Source organism: Crocodylus porosus, unplaced genomic scaffold (genome assembly GCF_001723895.1).
Source record: "Crocodylus porosus isolate Cpor-Errol unplaced genomic scaffold, CroPor_comp1, whole genome shotgun sequence".
Classification (NCBI taxonomy): domain Eukaryota; kingdom Metazoa; phylum Chordata; order Crocodylia; family Crocodylidae; genus Crocodylus; species Crocodylus porosus.
The window spans coordinates 63132-80910 of record NW_017728933.1 but is presented as its reverse complement, the minus strand read 5'-3'; the positions used below and the strand labels follow the sequence as shown (position 1 = coordinate 80910).

At 43.7% G+C, this 17779-nt stretch overlaps 1 protein-coding gene and 1 long non-coding RNA gene across 4 annotated transcripts; one reads left to right on the top strand and one right to left on the bottom strand.

Moving 5' to 3' along the window:
• The first annotated feature begins 4708 nt into the window (after positions 1–4708).
• On the top strand, positions 4709–15929 carry LOC109317321 (annexin A4-like). Of its 2 annotated transcripts, XM_019545920.1 has the most exons (12): positions 4784–5381; positions 6175–6274; positions 6852–6946; positions 7971–8084; positions 8719–8809; positions 10036–10115; positions 10748–10804; positions 11035–11128; positions 12256–12351; positions 13133–13191; positions 13947–14069; positions 15225–15929. In XM_019545920.1, the coding sequence occupies exons 1-12, from the start codon at positions 5373–5375 to the stop codon at positions 15282–15284; spliced, it is 978 nt and encodes a 325-aa protein (XP_019401465.1). In that variant the 5' UTR covers positions 4784–5372; the 3' UTR covers positions 15285–15929. The 2 variants fall into 2 exon arrangements, with proteins under 2 accessions (XP_019401466.1, XP_019401465.1); XM_019545921.1 differs by lacking the exon at positions 13947–14069 and having other exon boundaries at positions 4709–5381.
• Positions 10739–16975, bottom strand: LOC109317322. 2 transcript variants are annotated; one of them, XR_002103029.1, is made up of 4 exons: positions 16552–16975; positions 12878–12960; positions 11000–11118; positions 10739–10893 (listed from the first exon to the last, which is right to left on the bottom strand). It is a non-coding gene; the product is annotated as an uncharacterized LOC109317322 (long non-coding RNA). The 2 variants fall into 2 exon arrangements; XR_002103028.1 differs by having other exon boundaries at positions 10829–11118.
• Between the last annotated feature and the right edge of the window lie 804 nt (positions 16976–17779).

Below are 17779 nucleotides of genomic sequence, written 5' to 3'. Positions count from 1 at the left end.
TTAAAAAAAATCAATTACAACTTTCAGTTGCAGAACTAGAATTCAGAAGCTTCTGCTGCAGGTAACAGACACCAAGGGCAACTTGCAAGGAAGCAATATAGATTTTTACTCCTGGCTATAATTAAATTGGCTCCCAGGGTTCTTCTGGAAAGGGGCTGCTCTTGGCATTTCATTAAGAATGATTTGATTGCTCTACCACTATCCATTGTTGGCATAAGCAGTGTTCCTGTAGCTTGCCAACAAAAATGTGAAGCTATTACTAAAGAACCTGTGCTCTTTTTCCCACATACAGGAAAATATTTAGTAGAGCATCCTGCAAATCTTACTGCACTCATGTTACAGTATGGAGTAATCTACCTCCTACACACATCAAGGCCTAATTGATATCTAATTTGACGAGTCTGTCTCTTTCTAATATTTCTTTTATCCATGGGCTACAGAGTTTGGGGCCTGAAGGACATATGGGCACCCAATGAAATGGAACAGGTAATGTGTACTTGTTTGAGAACAAGTCTCAGGAACATATTGGTAACTTGCATGTCTCTTGCATTAGTGTTGGTAGAGTTTAGTTCAAAAACATTTTCACACCAGATGAACTGGTAATCTGATTGTGTTGCTTCCTGAGTACAGGATTGTTGACATGGCTCTGAGCATAGTACAGTGAGCAAGAGAAGAGCACCCATTTCTTAAGCTAACTTGAGGTCCAAAACTGTTCTGGCTTCTCCATGTAAATATGGCATGATCCCATTAAAGCCAATGAAGTTACCTCAGAATGACTCCAGCCTGACAAAGAAGGGAATTTGGCTAATTTCCCTGGGGAAAGGAAGTAACATGCTGCAGGAGGCAGGGGTGTGGGTGTAGGTGTGTATGTTCCCAGAGGTGGATACTGCATGTGCCACACCATAGGTGGATGCCAGCTGTCAAAGATCAGAGTTCCCATTATGAAATCCAGCTTCAGGTCCAATGCTCACTGGAAACACCACAGGCAGAAAGAACTCTCCTAGTTGATCAGAATTTAGAAATTGAACATATCTAGCTGTTGCCTATGAGACTAGGAAAAGTTTTCATATGCACTTGCGTACTTTATCCCTCTCTGTCCTTGTACCATTTGTCTCCATGAGTAAGCTCCTTCTAATTTGGGAGGGTATGCAATTAAATGCTAACGACCTGAATAGGAATGTCAGCACACGACATGACTCCAGAAGCGCAATCATGGAATTTCATGTGCTGTAATTGCTATTCCGGACAGGTTCCTTTTGAAAACAAGCTCCAAAACTGGTTGTTACTCCTCCTATTTCTTAGTACATGAGTGAGTGCTATATAAGCCTGTGGAGATGGGAAATGGGCACTCTTTCCCACTGGCTGAAAGGTAAACGTGGATTTAATTCCCAGGAAGCTTCTGTTGGTGGTGCATGTAAGTAAATGTGGGGGGGGTGACCCAACTCTGTTAGTGCTCATTAGCAAACAGTATGGTTGAGGGGCTGCTTCTTAAACTTACAAATCTATATTGCATCCTATCCCTGCAATTGCAATGACTCCTGCACCAGTGAAGTGCTGAATGGGCACTGAAACGGGTTAGTGTTAGCTGATGTCACCTCAGTCTCGGGTATCACCAAAGACCCTCATTCTGCAAATGCTCAGAGATCTAACTTCTTGACACTGAATAGTCTCTTTGACTTCCATGATAGTCTGGATTTTAAGCAGATATAATTCGGCTGGTGATATGCTGAGACCATTCTCGATAATGCTGACCCCTACTAGCTTATTGTGAGTTTGTACTCCCTAGTTTCTGTTTTCATCTATTGTCCCTTGTCTTGATTTTTTTTTTTTTTGAGGCCGTGAGAATCTCTGTCCTATAGCTGAATTATCACTAGGAGAGTGAGGACTTTGACCGTGTTCCAGATGATAATAGATAGTATGTGAGGATCTGGAAATGATTGTGGTTATGCACTTGGAACCTAGTCAGTTTCCTATATGATGTAATATGACTCATTGTCATGGTTATGGCTTTCTGCAGTGGTAAATAATTTACATTGGCAAACATGTTCGATTAGCTTGAATGGACGAACATTTGGGTCTAGCGTCGAGGAAATAAGTTGACTTGCGTAGTTTATTTTTTGGCTTCTACGTAACATGAGGGTTAATTTTCACTTTTTAAATGACCAGGGTCCATGTGGCATATTTGCCATAACTATGACTGTTGAAAAAGATGATTAATGTCTTATGCCAGATCATCTGGTATCAGTTTAGCCTCACTGACTGGTTCTTACATGAGCTGATTATTTGGTTCCAAGTCTCATCTCTTGGTTTTCCTTGTAGTCTGTTTCTATGTAGGTCAAGACACATTTGGAATCTCATCCACCTTGAATGCACCTTCCCCTTTTTAGCATAAATGCATAGCAGCAGGTATATTTAGAACAACAGCAACCAAAAAATCCTCAACAACCAGGCATTCCATTGAGCCCACTGCTCGTACTGGGAAAAGGATGACAGAACAAACAACACATGAGAAGAATGAGTCATAGGATTTCATGCAGTCTTTGAACTACACTGTGCTCCTCCCTGTAGTGAGAGAGAAAACAACTGAAAAACAACCATGCAAATTGAAGCAAAACTGTGAAAAGCATAATAGTGAAGCATTAGATGCATGAAATGGCTTAGGGCAATTTTTTTCCTATTCTTGCTCATGCTGAGTAACCCCATTGCATTCCAAGTGGCAACTGATTTGCGGGGGGGGGGGGGCGGTATTTGTTTTTGCAGTCCATCTTTTTCCAGTAGTCCAGCTCAGACAGACGGGGCCTAATTTTCAGAGGTGCTGAGCACCCAAATGCAGTATAGATGCAAAATGTCAGCACCTTTGGAAAACTAGAACCTTCTAATAGATGCATGTTGAAACTCCCCAGAATTGATGTTTATCATTACCAAGTACTTCTGAATACTTAAGCCAAAAATACCTCTCCTGAGAACTGTCATCGCCCAGATGGGGAAATGCCTTTCTGAGTCTCTGCCATGCAAAAAGACAGGAATGAAACAAATGTTTTAAAATACCCTGTGTCTAATTTTTATACTTCGATGGTAATGAACTCCAAGGAATGGCTGTAGTGGGTTAGACCCAAGGTCTCTCCAGCCCAAATGCCTGTCTCCAATAAGAAGCAGGTGCTTTAGTGGAACTAAATGACCATACATATCTGCAGGCATAAATATTGTATACTAATAAACATGAGAATGACAAGTCTGTACAGAATAAAGAAAATACATCTAGCATGAGGGACCTGGACATAATGATAAACTATCCATAGCTTTATGGAACCAAAGGATTAAATCTTTTTTATGCTGGTAGGGATGGTGGGACTCGCATTCACAATAGTTACAAAATTTTAAGAGTGGAGGTAATGTACCATGAGCTTTACTACACCACATCCTTTTTGGGGGGGAAATCAGCTTAGCTGCATAGACTTTGACACTGTGACTGTGTTATGGTAGCTGAGCATCTGGTGTTTCATCTCTTAAACTGCAAGCAATAAATTATGAGGACAGACTGTCAGACACTGGGGCTTCCCCATTTGTCTGCTTTCCCTAATATAACATAGCAGAACATATAGTGTAACCTAAAGAAACAACGCCCTCCCCTCCCCCCCCCAAGACAATCCATGGCCTATGCTGCTATCCTGGAAGAGAGTTGGACAGCAAAGACCACATGACTTTAGCCATGCTGCTTAATACACTATGGGAAGGCACTCAGGTGCGATGGTGATGAGCACAGTACTGGAGATTATGGAGAACTGAAACCCTGGTAAAAACCATGTCAGAAGAACTAGTATGAACGTGTTCAGGTATAGTTCTCATTTTGCTGAATGTTGTCTGGGCCTTAGGCTACAGGGTCTTCCTGTAGCCTACAGGTGTAGCACAACAGTGGCCGGGGCACCCCAGTCACGGAGTGGAACCTCATTCTGTGGCATGCTGCACCAGCACAAAACAAATCCATTTTCTTGCTTGATCCAGCTCAAGAGGGAGTTAAGGAGGGTGCATTGGACATTACCAGGATTTTTCTAGGCACTTAAAACCCCCTGGCTGGGGTCTTATGACCCCTCCCACCCCCAGTGCTCCTTCCTGCCCATGGCAGGGGGTCGGACTTGATGATCTGTCTAGGTCCCTTCCGACTCTAAGGGAATTAAGCACCAGCACCCAAATGGTATGTCAAGCACCCTTTGGCTCCTTTGCAAAATCACTGCCCTTATGTTAATGGGAGACAAATGTATGCTCAGAATACATCGGGGAATGGGCAAAACATAGCCCATGGGCTGGATCTAGCCTACCAAGGGATTTTATCCAGCCTATGGTGGGTCCCTTGGACCTGCCCAGCCCAGGTGCAGTGGGGTGGCTTGGGCTGTGGTGTGTGGCCAGTCCTGCTGCCCCAGAAGCGTAGCAGAGCTAGGGTGGCATGGCAGCCAGGCTTACTTCCCAGCAGCCCCTGCAATGGCAGCTCCTTCCAGCTGCTGCTGCCAGTCTCTGCTGCCACTGGCCTCACTGCCTGGACCCCTGGCCTGTCTGCCCCACACCGACTGCTGGGAGCACCAAATAGAGCAGGCGGGGGAAGTCTCCATGGAGACTAGCCCAGGACCCACACAGGGAGGGTGCACTCAGCCAGGGGATGGGGTCACAGGCTGGTGGGGAGCAGGGCAGGGCCTGGGCCAGAATTGGGATTGTGGGGTGGTGACAGCATGGGGCTCTCTGTATGTTCCTGTGACAGGTGCCAGTTCCATGAGCGGGGACATGAGGGGAGTGGATCTGGAGCTGGCCCTGCACTGTCACGGCCCTGCAATCCCAATCCCAAATCTTTTGCGGGGTAGGTGGCAGGTGCTAATCCGATCTGGGGGGTGAGGTGTTGACTCATCCCAAGACAGGTCACCAAAACTCTCTAAACGGCCCTCCAGCCTGCATAATTGCCTACCCCTGAAATAAATCATTCTAGCTTCTGAAGTCTTCAGTCTTTGTACATGCCCAAATGCAGCAGGCACTTGCTCTAATCCTTAACCTTGTTGAAGGTTAAGGTGTTGTTATTTGTTCAGTTCAACTTGGACTCTAGCCACTGTCTGGAGGATGAATGGAAGCCATTCTAGCAGGAATATTGGCGAGCTGTCACGTCCTGCTCCCTCAAAGAAAGGAAGCAGTAAAAACATTTCTTTATTTTCACTATCCCCAGAAAATACTATCCCCACTAATCTAAATTACTGTTGAGTAGATGCAAGTAGGAGAGGGGATAGCAGTTAATTTATTCCCAGGACACTTCTTTTTTCCCCCAATTTTTCAAGACCTCTTTTCTATTGCAGATTGCCATCTGTGCAAGGATCTTCATCTGTTAACAAGCCACCATGGCAATGGTGAGTGTGTTTGTTGTCTGCTACTGAGCTGAGGGCCAACATTGATTAGATAAATGGAGTCAGTGTGAATAATATTCAATTAAACTCATGATGTAGCAGCAAAATTACAAAAGGGCGTATGGCTGCTAGAGTAAAGATCACTAGAGTAAAGATCATCTTACATCAGTGATAGACGTATTTGTTACAGTCCTGATATTGCACTATTCGAAATATGTAGAGAGTTGGCTTCCACCAAAACAGAAGCAGGGCTTTGTAACTCAGAGGAAAGGGTACTAGGCAGTGAATTCAAAGGAAAGGGTACGAGGATGGAACCAGGAGAAAATGGTTCTGATATCTACTGTACTCCTAAGTGGTGTCCTTGATCACTTAACTGCAGTACTTCCGGCAGAAGCTTTTTCTCATCTGTGAAATGACAATGACGCTCTTGGGCCACTGGTTTAAGTGCCGTAGAAGAACCTGTCTTTGGGGATACTGCTGCTTCCATGGTTACCCAGAAAAATATTGGTCACCAAAGAGGGAGTAACATTTGGGTTCCATATAGGTGCCTGGATACCAGTCATGGAGAATGAATTCCCTTACTTCATTATTGCAGTGCAGGCAGGAGCTGGCTATGTTTCCCCCTCTTCACCATGCCAGTGTATGTGCCTTTATTCTCGGCTGAAAAATAAGTGTATTTGCCTTCCAGTCCATTATTTCAAGCCTTGGTGGGAGGAATTGCATAGAACTGCGATTTTTTTTCTACTCTTCTATTGTCTGTCTTTAACAGATATAGTGTAATTTTTTTTTTTTTTAGGCTGAATGCCAGGACACAACCAAAACAGAATGTAACTTCAATTCTTATTATAATGCTGCAGAGGATGCATATAGACTCAGGAAAGCCATGAAGGGATGTGGTGAGCTTGTTGGGTTTTTTTCTGACTCAAATCCTCTTTTTCTTGGAGCTCTAGGGTTCTGTATTCCTGCTGCGCCATAGAACCAAAATTTAACACCTTGTAATCTTCTCTCCTGGTTACAAAGCTATTTACAAATAAATGTTAGGGGTCACTTCATTATTCCAAGAAACGCATAATTCTCTGGAATGCAACATGATAGCTGTTACACACGGTATAATGGAAGGCAGCTTAAGCAAAAGTGAAGAACAACATCCAAAGTGGGTCCTGAAAAATTCATTTCTGAACTAGGGGTTACAAAAAGAATAAGCCCCTTTATAAGCCCCGTCACAGAAGACATGAATGTACTATAGAGAAGTTTTAGCTCAAGCATATGCCCTCAGTACTGGAAATCCTCACTTGATTTCCTTGTGTTTGCCAGCTGCCAGCCCATCACATGCTTTAGGTCAAGTGTTCTAGTGCCAGGGAAAACCAGGTTTTGGAAGGTGTGTAAACTGGTTTGTCAGGCTCAGTGAGTTAGCAGTGGCCTTTTATTTCCAGTGTTAACCTCCTGGGTGGGCCCTTCTTATATCTCCCCCAGGTACGGATGAAGATGCCATCATCGATGTCCTGACCAGCAGAAACTTGTGCCAACGCCTTGAAATTGCAAAAACCTATAAAACTACTTTTGGCCGGGTATGTGGCCTCTAACTTTGATTATGCCTTGTAGACCTTTCCTGGACTGCATAATTTGGGTTGATGATTAATAACAAGTACAGAAGTTGCTGCACGCTTCTGTTGGCCTTACAGAAACCTTACTGCAATGCTTGTTCCTGTGCTGCTGTGCAGCCAAGAAAAGTTGGAGAATAGCTGATCTCCATTATCCATCTGAAATCTGGCTGAGCAGTCTATCTGTATGCTTGCCTTGATTTACCCCCTATGTGAGTTACTTAATATGCCATGCCAATGAGTTGATAAAACTAACCCAAGAAACGATTAGCTTCCCTTTGACACAAAGTACAGCCAATTTCAAAGAACCCTGCTGTGACCCTGTGAGAGATGCATCTAGCTATCCTTTCAGAATCCATAAGCTATGATTGCCGTTTCCTTGGCATCTCTTCTACCACACAATTTCTATATACACAAAAAGGCTCAGACTTTTAAAAGTATTTAGGCACCAACTTCCACTCAAATCAGGTTTGCTCCCCTGCTTCTTTAAAAAATCTAGGTGGAAAACTTTGCTAGGTTTAAGGCTCTTTGTCAAGTCTTAAAGCCTACACTATCATGTTGCTATTAACTTGGAGTAGATTTTTTTTCCTTTTTTGGGTACTTGGGTTCAGTTATTACGGCACATTAAATAATAGCACAACTGGAATGAAGAAAAGTTTCTAGTGCCCAGCAGCTATGTAAATCAGGCCCTGGAGGTGAAGCAGGGCACCCAAAAATGGAGGCACTTGAAATTAATGGATGTTTTTGACCTTTTGATGCATATCCATGGCCAGAGAAGTTGATGATGGAACAATTAAGCTAATGCTGCATGATCCTGAGGAAGGAAGTACAAAACAACTTCTCTGCTATGGGAATGCTAAAGAGGAGTTAAGCAGGAAGTCTTTGAAGTAGCCAGGCTGGCTTTTGGCCAGGCATCATATGTAAGATGTGGTCATTTTGCTTTGATGGGTAATGCTTTTCTCTTCTTCCACATCCAACCCTGACTTTCTAGGACTTGATTGATGATCTCAAGTCTGAGCTGTGCGGAGACTTTAGGAGGGTGATTATTGCAATGATGATGCCTACAGCAGTGTATGATGCACAAGAACTGAGAAGGGCTATGAAGGTTTGTAAATCTTGTGTTGCCAAACCCTTAGGTAGGTTATGAGATAATTTAAGGAAAACTCGCTTCACAACTACCTCTCAGGGAAGGAGGAGTGCTGTGTGCTACAGACCCGATAGTCGCTCTAATCTAATGACTTCCTTGATATCAAGGGAATGAGAGCCAGAAGAGAATTGATGCATTTGAACCTGCAAACCCGTTTCATGCCGTCTAGTCTAATGCATGATAAGGAGATGACAGATAACCTGGGAGGTGGGAGAGCATTATATAGGTGAAAGTTACCATATATTTCACACTGCAAGGTCATTTCATAGTTCTCTAATCTGTTACCTTATGTAAAATTGGATGTTTTGCTGAAGGAGTTACATGGTTTATTCATTATAAATATAGTATTAACATAGCAATTTGCATTTCCAAAGGGTCTATAAACAACCATCACATCCATTCTAAAAAGTAGCTGACCTATTACTCCTATTTAGCAGAAAGAAACCAGGGCAGTGAAGTCAGACAATTTGCCAAGAGCCACAGAGAGGGAGTGCTCCTCAGAACCTAAACCTGTTGCATGGTCTTGTGCTAGAGCTTCTCTGTTTCTGTTGCCTGATAGCTTTATCATTGTGTTTCTCTGTCATGTGTTTAGGGCTTAGGAACAGATGAGTGCTGCCTGATTGAAATTCTGGCTTCACGTTCTAATGAAGAAATCCAGTGCATTAATGACACCTACAGATGTAGTATGTAATATAATTTATGCGCGGTTTTTAATGTTAGTACATTGGTGGTAGTCTGTTTTGTTGGGGAGGGGAGAGTTGATTGAGGGGTAGTTTGTGGGAAAGTATGTAGGGGATTCTGATTTTTAAGCCCTGGTTTTAAAAAAAACAAACAAAAAACCGTACTTAAGTGTATGCTTAAATTTCAGGGAAGCCTACCAAACACTATGTCCTCACAAGTTGGTCCTAATGCCAATTTACTGACTGAAGTAAACTGGAATGGGAAAAAGGGCAGGCAGGATTATGGGGGGACTGTTCATTTGGAGGTAAGGAAGGGCTGGGGGGGGACTAAAAATAGCCCTGGACAGAGAGAGAACCCCCTGATCTCACCAAACATCCCTGTGAAGCCACCAGCTCTCTCTCCCCACAATCTGCCTGTATTTTCCCCAACCCCAACTTATTTCAGTCAGCTCCCTGGACCAGTGAATGTCCATTAAAACACCCCCATGGGCAGTTTGCAGGAGCAGGGGCAATTTGGTGGGGTCAAAATCCTGGGGGGTTTGTCTTGATTGGTCATCCCCCCTCCCAACTCCCTCTGCAGAGCCTTCTGGCACCTTCAGTCCCCTTAGCTCCTGCATATTCTGCTAGCCCCCCCAATATATCAAAGCCCCTCATTCTTCCTCCACCGACTTACCTTAGCTCAGGCTCTCAGCACCTAATTACAAAGTTAGATCTGGGGGCCATTTTTAATGCAATTTTACCCCCCCAAACTTCTGGCTGTAATGCCTGTGTGCAGCCTGATGATCAGCAAGGTAACGGTTCTTGCTTCATCAGATCTCAGAGTTAGGGGGTGCACAGGCACTTTAATGTGCAGTAGCCTATTCTATTGCACATTAAAGCAGCACCTGAAACCATGTTAATACACTACTGCACAGTAAAATAGGCTACAGTGCATTAAGCATGACCTAAAAAGCATGCACTTGCCCTACTTTGCAGTAAGCCAGCCTAACGTGCATTTATTTATTACTTCATATTAAACTTCATACCTCATATTAAACCACATTTTAATCTGCATTAGGAAAAGTGTATTAATGCACATGTAGATGCACCTAAGGTGCTCTGACACCAGAGTTCTGCCTGCCAGATTTTGGTTATGATCTTGCCTTCAAATATTATTGTGTTGCCTGGGACAATGAGACCTGTTTCCTTTGTGTGACATGAACTGCATCCACTTCTGTTTGTCTTGCCAGTATATGGACGTAGCCTTGAAAGAGACATCATATCTGATACATCTGGCATGTTCCGAAGGGTGTTGGTGTCTCTGCTAACTGTGAGTGCAGCCTAAGAAAACATTATTTTTTGGTTGCTAATTTGCTTCCCATTGACCTTATTAACGGAGGTACAGTAAACTAACCACACCAATGCTCCCCTTTCTTAAATTAATAGGTCGGGAGTAGCACCACCAAAATCATTAAAGTTATACTGGTATGAAGGAGAATCAGGTAGACCGTATTAAACAGCAGTGCTGATCCTCCCTTCCATCTGTGCATTTCTCCCACCCCCTGCTTTACTATGTGCTCTTTTTACCCTGTGTCTACATGCTTGGGACAGCCTCCCCAAGTATCACTTTCTCTCCTATTGCAATGGCTTCCTCGATAGGTCTACCTGTCTAGATGCCACCTTTAATGTCATTTGTTTGATGACCTATTGTGCTTGGTCTCATTTGCAATGCCTTTTGGAAGACAGAATCTGTTTGTGGGGTTCACATGGAGGGGTGCAAAAAATACCAGATGCTTAAATAATATTCCATAGCCCCTTTCCTTTTTTTCCTTGGTAGTAGTTCAGCTGCCTTTTATATTTATTGAACATGAGAGGATACAGTTAGAACAGCTTTTGCTGAACTCAGATCTGGGAAGTACTCTAAAAGGCTGGTTCAAATGCAGGATTTTTACATTTTTGCAGGGAAACAGAGATGTAAGATGTGAAGTGGATGACTGCCTTGCTGAGCAAGATGCCCAGGTCTGTAGTAATCTGGATTTTTCTTAGAGGATATGGTTCTTCCTTCTGGTATTTGCTGAGCTCATAGTCTTTCTGGACATGAGTTTTACCTAGAACATATCCAGAACAGTCAGCTGTGCAGGTCTGCAGGGCACTGGTATGGGATGTGAGAGAGCTGGGTTTTCCTGGGCAAGGAACATGACCTCTCTCTCTTACCTTCTACATTATGCTATGGTCTTGCTGCTTTCTAGTGCCTCTACCATGCTGGGGAGAAGAAGTTTGGAACGGATGAGGAACAATTCCTATCTATCCTCTGTACAAGGAACAGATCTCACCTAATAAGAGGTAAAAAAAAAAATCTTAGCAGTTTGTTATATTTTTTCCCAAAAGACACCTTTTTAGGTACATAGAAATCTCTTGGATAAATAGACACAGACCTTTCCCAAAGTGCAGCTGAGACACAGTTCCAAGGGGACAGGTCTGCTTCAAACCATTTTCATTCACTACCTGCCCTTCTGAGCCCAAAAGAAACTGCTGAGAGAGGAGATCTGCTCCTGTCAAAATAACTTTCATGCTAGGTTTTAAGCCAGAGATAGATAAGGCTCTGGTAGCCACAGTTAGCAAGTAACAGAGTATAGGAGCAAGTTTCTTGGCAAAATTCTTCTTCAGAGACCCAAGTACAAGTGCTCATCAGTTAACCTGGATGTTTTCCAACTGCATCCTGTATGAACTTGATAATGGCTCCTGTAGAGCTGGTGGACTCTAAGTGCTGATGGGAATAAAGCTCCCTCTTGTGGGAGAATGTGATCCCAAAAGGGAAAAATAAGGACTTGTCATCAAGAAAATGAATCCTAATTTGAGGTAAGATGTGAGCTGAAAGAGAGATGAGCTCTGGGGGGACTTCTTAAATGGATGCTCTATTCTGCACTCTAGTTGTGCAGAAAGAAGAAGCTGAATGGTACCAGTTATCCTTACTCTGTGCTCACTTGTCCGTGTGTGGTGCTGAGCTGTACTGTAGTGGCTGATGCAGCATCATTACAACAGACTGTGCTTCTACCCTGCTTATTTATTTATTCTGGACTCCATTCCTTATAGATGGACTATTAACTCACTTGGCAAAGGAACTGAGACAATTCAGTCCTTTACTGATTAGGACTATTCACATAGTGAGTTAAGGTGGAATAATTGTTCTGGAAGGCTGTGAACAAGTCCTAAGCAACCCTGTCACCATTAATAATGCACAACAGTATTTCCAGCAGTTATTGATCAGCCAATTCTCAAACAGATTATATACCCAACATTAAGATCAAATGAATTTATTTTTATATTATCTCCAGTGGAGTTTTCAAACTAAATAAAATGAAGTATACACTGGGTATTCTGGCAAACTAATCCTTGGGCGTTAATTTTTTTGTATATTGCATTTGAAAGTCTCACTTAGTGGTTTTTCACTTGTGCTTTCTTTTTTCCAGTCTTTGATGAATACCAAAGGGTCACAGATAAGGATATCATAGACAGCATTAAATCTGAGATGTCAGGTGATCTTGAAAATGTCTTTGTAGCTGTGGGTAAGTGCCCTATTTTTACCTTGGGGATTATATACTTAGTTGACTAATTAACAAGTATAATGGGAAAGGAACTCCTAATACCCTCAAATTGAAGTGCAGTTGATTTAAAATCCTTTTCCTTTTACACTGCAGAGGACACGGGCATCTTATCTAAAGAAAAAATATTGAACTTGTTTCACTCCAGCTAAGGCAGGCATCCATTCCTAAAAATGTTGTGTCCTTTAGCCTGCCCACCCTCTTAGCAGAGGTGTGGGTAGTGGAAATACTATTTGTGGACATCCACTGTCTTTATTTCTGGTCTAGGTCACCCAGTTTGATTCTTTGCAGCTACAGCAAGTGGCCTTAGAAGTCCTACAGCTTCCATTTATTATTTCATTTCTTTTGCTATCTGATATTTGTTCCTTTGTGGCAAGTTTCAGTCCACATTTCAAATATAAAGCAATTTATGGTAGTATAGAGGCCCAAAACCTCCACTTAAAGTAGGCTAACCAGAAAGTTAAACACAAAGATTATATACTGAACTTACTTTGTTTGTCAAATGGCCTTGAAACTCCACCCTAGAGCTTCACTCTGATTATAGCCAGAGATATGCATGTTTTGCCTCAGATCCTAGAAAAAGATGGACAAACAAAGCTTTGCACCTCTTATTGGCTTGCCAAATAGATTGGTTTGAAGCAAAAACTTGTAATTATCAACAAAGGCTGCCTTAACCTTAAGAGTTGGAAAAATTCCCTCCTCCCCCTTTGTTTCAAACTTATTTCTTTTTCTTGTCTTTTCACAGTGAAATGTGTAAGAAATACGCCTGCATATTTTGCAGAAAGATTATATAAATCCATGAAGGTAAAAAGCTTTTATGTGCAAATTGTTTATTTCAATCAAACTGGAAGGCAGTGAATAGTAGCTGAATGAACAATGCATGAAATTAATATCTAGAGGATTGACTTGTCTTCACAGTTTTCACAGAATCATAGAAAATGAGGGTTGGAAGGGACCTCAGGTGGTCATCTAGTTCAACCCCCTGCTCAAAACAGGACCATCGCCAACTAGATCATCCCAGCCAAGGCTTTGTTGACCCGGGTCTTAAAAACCCACAAGGATGGAGATTCCATCAGCTCTCTAGGTAACCCGTTCCAGTGCTTCACCAACCTGCTACTGAGAGAGAGTCTCCTAATATCCGACATAAACCTCCCTTGCTGCAACTTGAGACCATCGCTCCTTGTTCCGTCATCTCCCACTACTGAGAATAGTATAGCTTCATCCTCTTTGGAATCACCCTTCAGGTAGTTAAAAGCTGCTATCAGGTAGTTGATAGCAGCCTTTAACCACCTGAAGGGAGCTTTCAAATAGGATAAGGCTGGACCAGGGGCAGGCAATTATTTTGGGCAGAGGGCCACTTACTGAGTTTTGGCAAGCCATGGAGGGCCGCATGATAGGCAGCCCAGGGCAGATTAATATTACTTTTCTAAATTTTTTTAGGGGCCCCACGGGCCGGATAGAATGGCTTGGTGGGCCACATCCGGCCCGCAAGTCGCATTTTGCCCACCCCTGAGCTAGACTGTTCTCAGTTTTGGTACAAAGGTTGTCTGTTTCCTTAGGGTTTGGGGACCGATGATGACACGCTGATTCGAGTGATGGTGTCCCGCTGTGAAATTGATATGTTGTCCATCAGGAATGAATTCAAGTCTATGTATGGGAAATCTCTCTACTCCTTCATCCAGGTAAGTTTTTCCCTTGCTAGAAACCTATGGCTGGAATTAGCCACGGGACAGACCTTGAGAACATAGGCACCCAAATTCTTTTGCCACTATTGCAAGAGCCTGACCTAACTACCTCCAGATGATAAACTAAAACCCTGATGGGCTGGCATTGGTTTAACAGCAGATCTCCTGCACCCTAAATGTGTTTTTAAAAACAACTGATCCGAGTTGTGCTTTTGTGTATAGAAAAATGAAGATGCAGGTGAAAGGCTGGCCTTGAGTCACTTCATGCTTCTCCTAGCTCTTTAAACTGTAAACCAGCTTGTTGACCAGCAAAAGATACTCTCTTTAAACAATGTGACCAGCTTGAATTTTTTTCCCCCCTACACCCAAGATCAACAATGTCTCATACTCTCTCTAGAGCACTGAGGCAGCCTGTAAAAACTTAGTCATAACCAGACAGATTATCACTTACCATAAAATTCCTTTTACATTAAGGTCATATAAATGAGCCTAATGTGAATATAGGTAAAGCCCCTTCAAACTGCCAGCCCAAAAGGAGAGAGACTAGTTTAGTGAGTACAGCTACACTGCAAGTGTCTTGGTTTAACATGAGTGCTTATGGCAAACTATGTGTTTGAATTTGGGGCTGGCATCAGAGTTTGTAGGAGGTAGACTGCTTCCTGTATACTGTACAGTTTTACCTGTTGTCTAGTACAGTCTTCTTGCACACTTGAGCTGGCCATGTTGACCCTCTGTTTGGACTGAAGCTGTACTTATAAATTTCAAATGAGAAGTCTCATTCCATTTTTGTAAAATGGAGCCCCTAAATGGCATCAACCTCAATTGGTTACCAAGACATGCAGGTTCTCTTGGGGGCAGCTTCTACAACAGGGGTGGGCAAAATGTGGCCCGCGGGCCAGATGCAGCCCACTGGGCCACTCTATCTGGCCCATTAGGCCCTTAAACAAATTTAGAAAATTAATATTTATCCATCCCTGGCTGCCTGTCATGTGGCCCGTGATGGCTTGCCAAAACTCAGTAAGCGGCTCTCCCCACAAAATAATTGCCTGCCCCTGTTCTACAACGATCTTGGTAGGCTGTAAATGATGCCATATAACCATAGCTTTAGTTGGAAGCCTCACGGTGTTTTCTCTTTTTCTTTTTTTTTTCCAGGGAGATACTTCGGGACACTACAGGAAAGTCCTGCTCTGTCTCTGTGGTGGGGAAGACTAAACCATGCACAGCTTGTGGCTGTGGCTGAGAAACAGTTCACAAGAGGATCGATCTCTCTCTCTCTCCCCCGCCCCCCTCCCCCCAGCCTTCAAATAGCTTCAGACCTGTTCTGCATGCATATATTGTACTGGTATAACTAGAGCCATTTCTAGTTTGAGGTTTTAAACAAATCAGTTAGCCTCTGGGTTTCTGCCCTGAAATGGTAGATCTGGTTGGCCACTGGCTTTCCTGTCTTGCAAGCACTATGAAACCCTGCTGCTCCTCAAGAGGAAACATACTAACTATTGCTGCCAAACAGGTGCATTCTGGCTTTTGTTGGTTAAAGAAAAAAAGAAGCATAAATTTGCTGTCTGCTACTCAGTTTGTCTGTGTAATAATTTATTTTTATTTGTGAAAGATGTGTTCAGTCAGCAATGCAAGAGAAGCACATCCCCATGTTCTATATATCCTTATTGTTGTTTTCCTCCCCCCTTCCCCTACCTCTGCATTACCTTTCTCCACTGTATGGCCCCAATTTTAAGCAGTTCCAATAGGCTGTGTTACTAAAAATTTACCTGACCTTTTATGGAGAGGGAAGGAAAGAAACAATGCAGCCAGTGCTGTACAAAACTGAAATAAAGAATGGATGTAATAAGCAATCTAGAATCTTGCAACACCTTGAGAGATGGGGAAGCTTGGCTTTGGTCCACCTCCTTGGGAAGAGATTTGCATGGCATGTTCTGAGCTGTGCTCTCTGTAGGCCCACCTTAGCTAAGTCACAAAGTATGGATTTTAGAGTTAATAATGCTCTTGGAGACAGCAGGCATCAATCCTCTTGGTAAGGACCGAGCCTGTCACTTAACCTTTTACAACCATTCTTAGCATCTTTGCTTTCTCACAAAGAGAGGGACTTATGTCCCAACATGAAGAATAAGCAGCAGGAATAGGTGAACTACAAAGCTGTGCTCTAGGGTAAATGTATAACAAAACCAGAAAAAAAAAATGTTTGGCACTTAACTGCTTTGTATGTCTAGCCAGGATTTGAGAGAGACAATAGTTAAAGACAAGCTGGAAGCCTTTTTCAGTCTCCACCAGAAACTGCTACTCTATTCTCCTATTTCCTAATGGCACGTGTGTAATACCGTTATTGTGACATCCCAGGTTTTAAGTTAAAAGATCACTAGCTTAAGCTTATTGGGATTCATGTAAGCAGCTTGCTGCCCTAACCACTTGGAAATTATTCCACTCCCTACCCCCGGCCTATCTAGTATTAGGAAGAAAGCCCTACCCTGCCAAGAAGCAGTTGTTGTTGGTCCCTTGCAGCCTGCGGATGGAGTGGAGACTGGCTGTTCTCTTCCACCCCGCATTGAAGAAAGCATTTAATATATATATTTTTAAACATACACAGGAAGTTGTCCCATTTTTATATGTTTCTTGCATCATGAGATAATTGATCTAATAGTCATCAAGTGAAGTTTCCCATTCATGTTCTGTATCATCTTTGAAAAGCAATAGTCACAAACCCTGCCTTAAATCCAGCAGTCCTCAGCTGCTCTGAGCTATTAATCAACCTATGACAGTGACAAGTGCTGATCATTTAAGTAAAGGGCTTGCCCCTCTCCTGCAACCTTGCATCAGCTTGAAGTAATAAAATGCAAACCTATACCAGCTGCCCTACCCTTCTAAGAAGTTAAGTGTGTGGGTGAGCCTGGAACCAGAGCTTGCTCCATCCACTCCATGCACTGACCTGGTATTACATGCTTCCAGGACCGGGACAAAAAAACAGGGGGAAAAAAAAAGTGCCGGTGAGCCTGCACCAGTCCCTTTCTTTCCACAAGGCCCAGTATTATTCTATGCTTCTCTCGTGGATATATTTTTCCCCAACTGTCCTGTTTCCTGGTAGGATACTTTCCCTGGAGTTTGCAATATGCCAAAACACGGGGAGAAGAGGTGTGAAAGGGATGAAGGTGTGGGACCTGAGGTGTATGCACAAGGTGTGCACGTGACAGAGGGCAAGCTTGGGAGCGCGAACCCGATTTTCCATTCCCCAAGGCCCATTGCTATTCTCTGTTTCTCGCAGCTACATTTTCCCTCCCTGTTGAGAGGTGTGGTCGGGGTGCGTTCGCAATCTGCCAAAAGACAGGGGCTGCTGTGGGGGTGAGCCTAGACCCCCACCTCTCCCCGGCTCCTGGCCTTTTCCCGCCCGCCCTGCGACTGCAAAGCTCCAAATGCCGGGACGACTGGACGGACGTGTTCCTCCACTCGCGCGTGCGCAAAACGCCCAGGACTGGGACGAGGAAAAGGAAGGCGGGGCGCTAGTGGGCCCCGTTTGCGCCTGCGCAGTGCGGCCGGCCTGGCGACAGGCGGGGAAGAGGAGGAAGGCTGTGTCAGTTGTCCCCGCCTGCGCCTGCGCAGTGCGTCCGGCCAGCCCCAGACGCGGCGCGTGCGCAGTGCGGCGTGTGCCGCGGTGACAATGGCGGCGGGCGGGCGGCGCTGACCCGCCCCGCGCAGTGCAC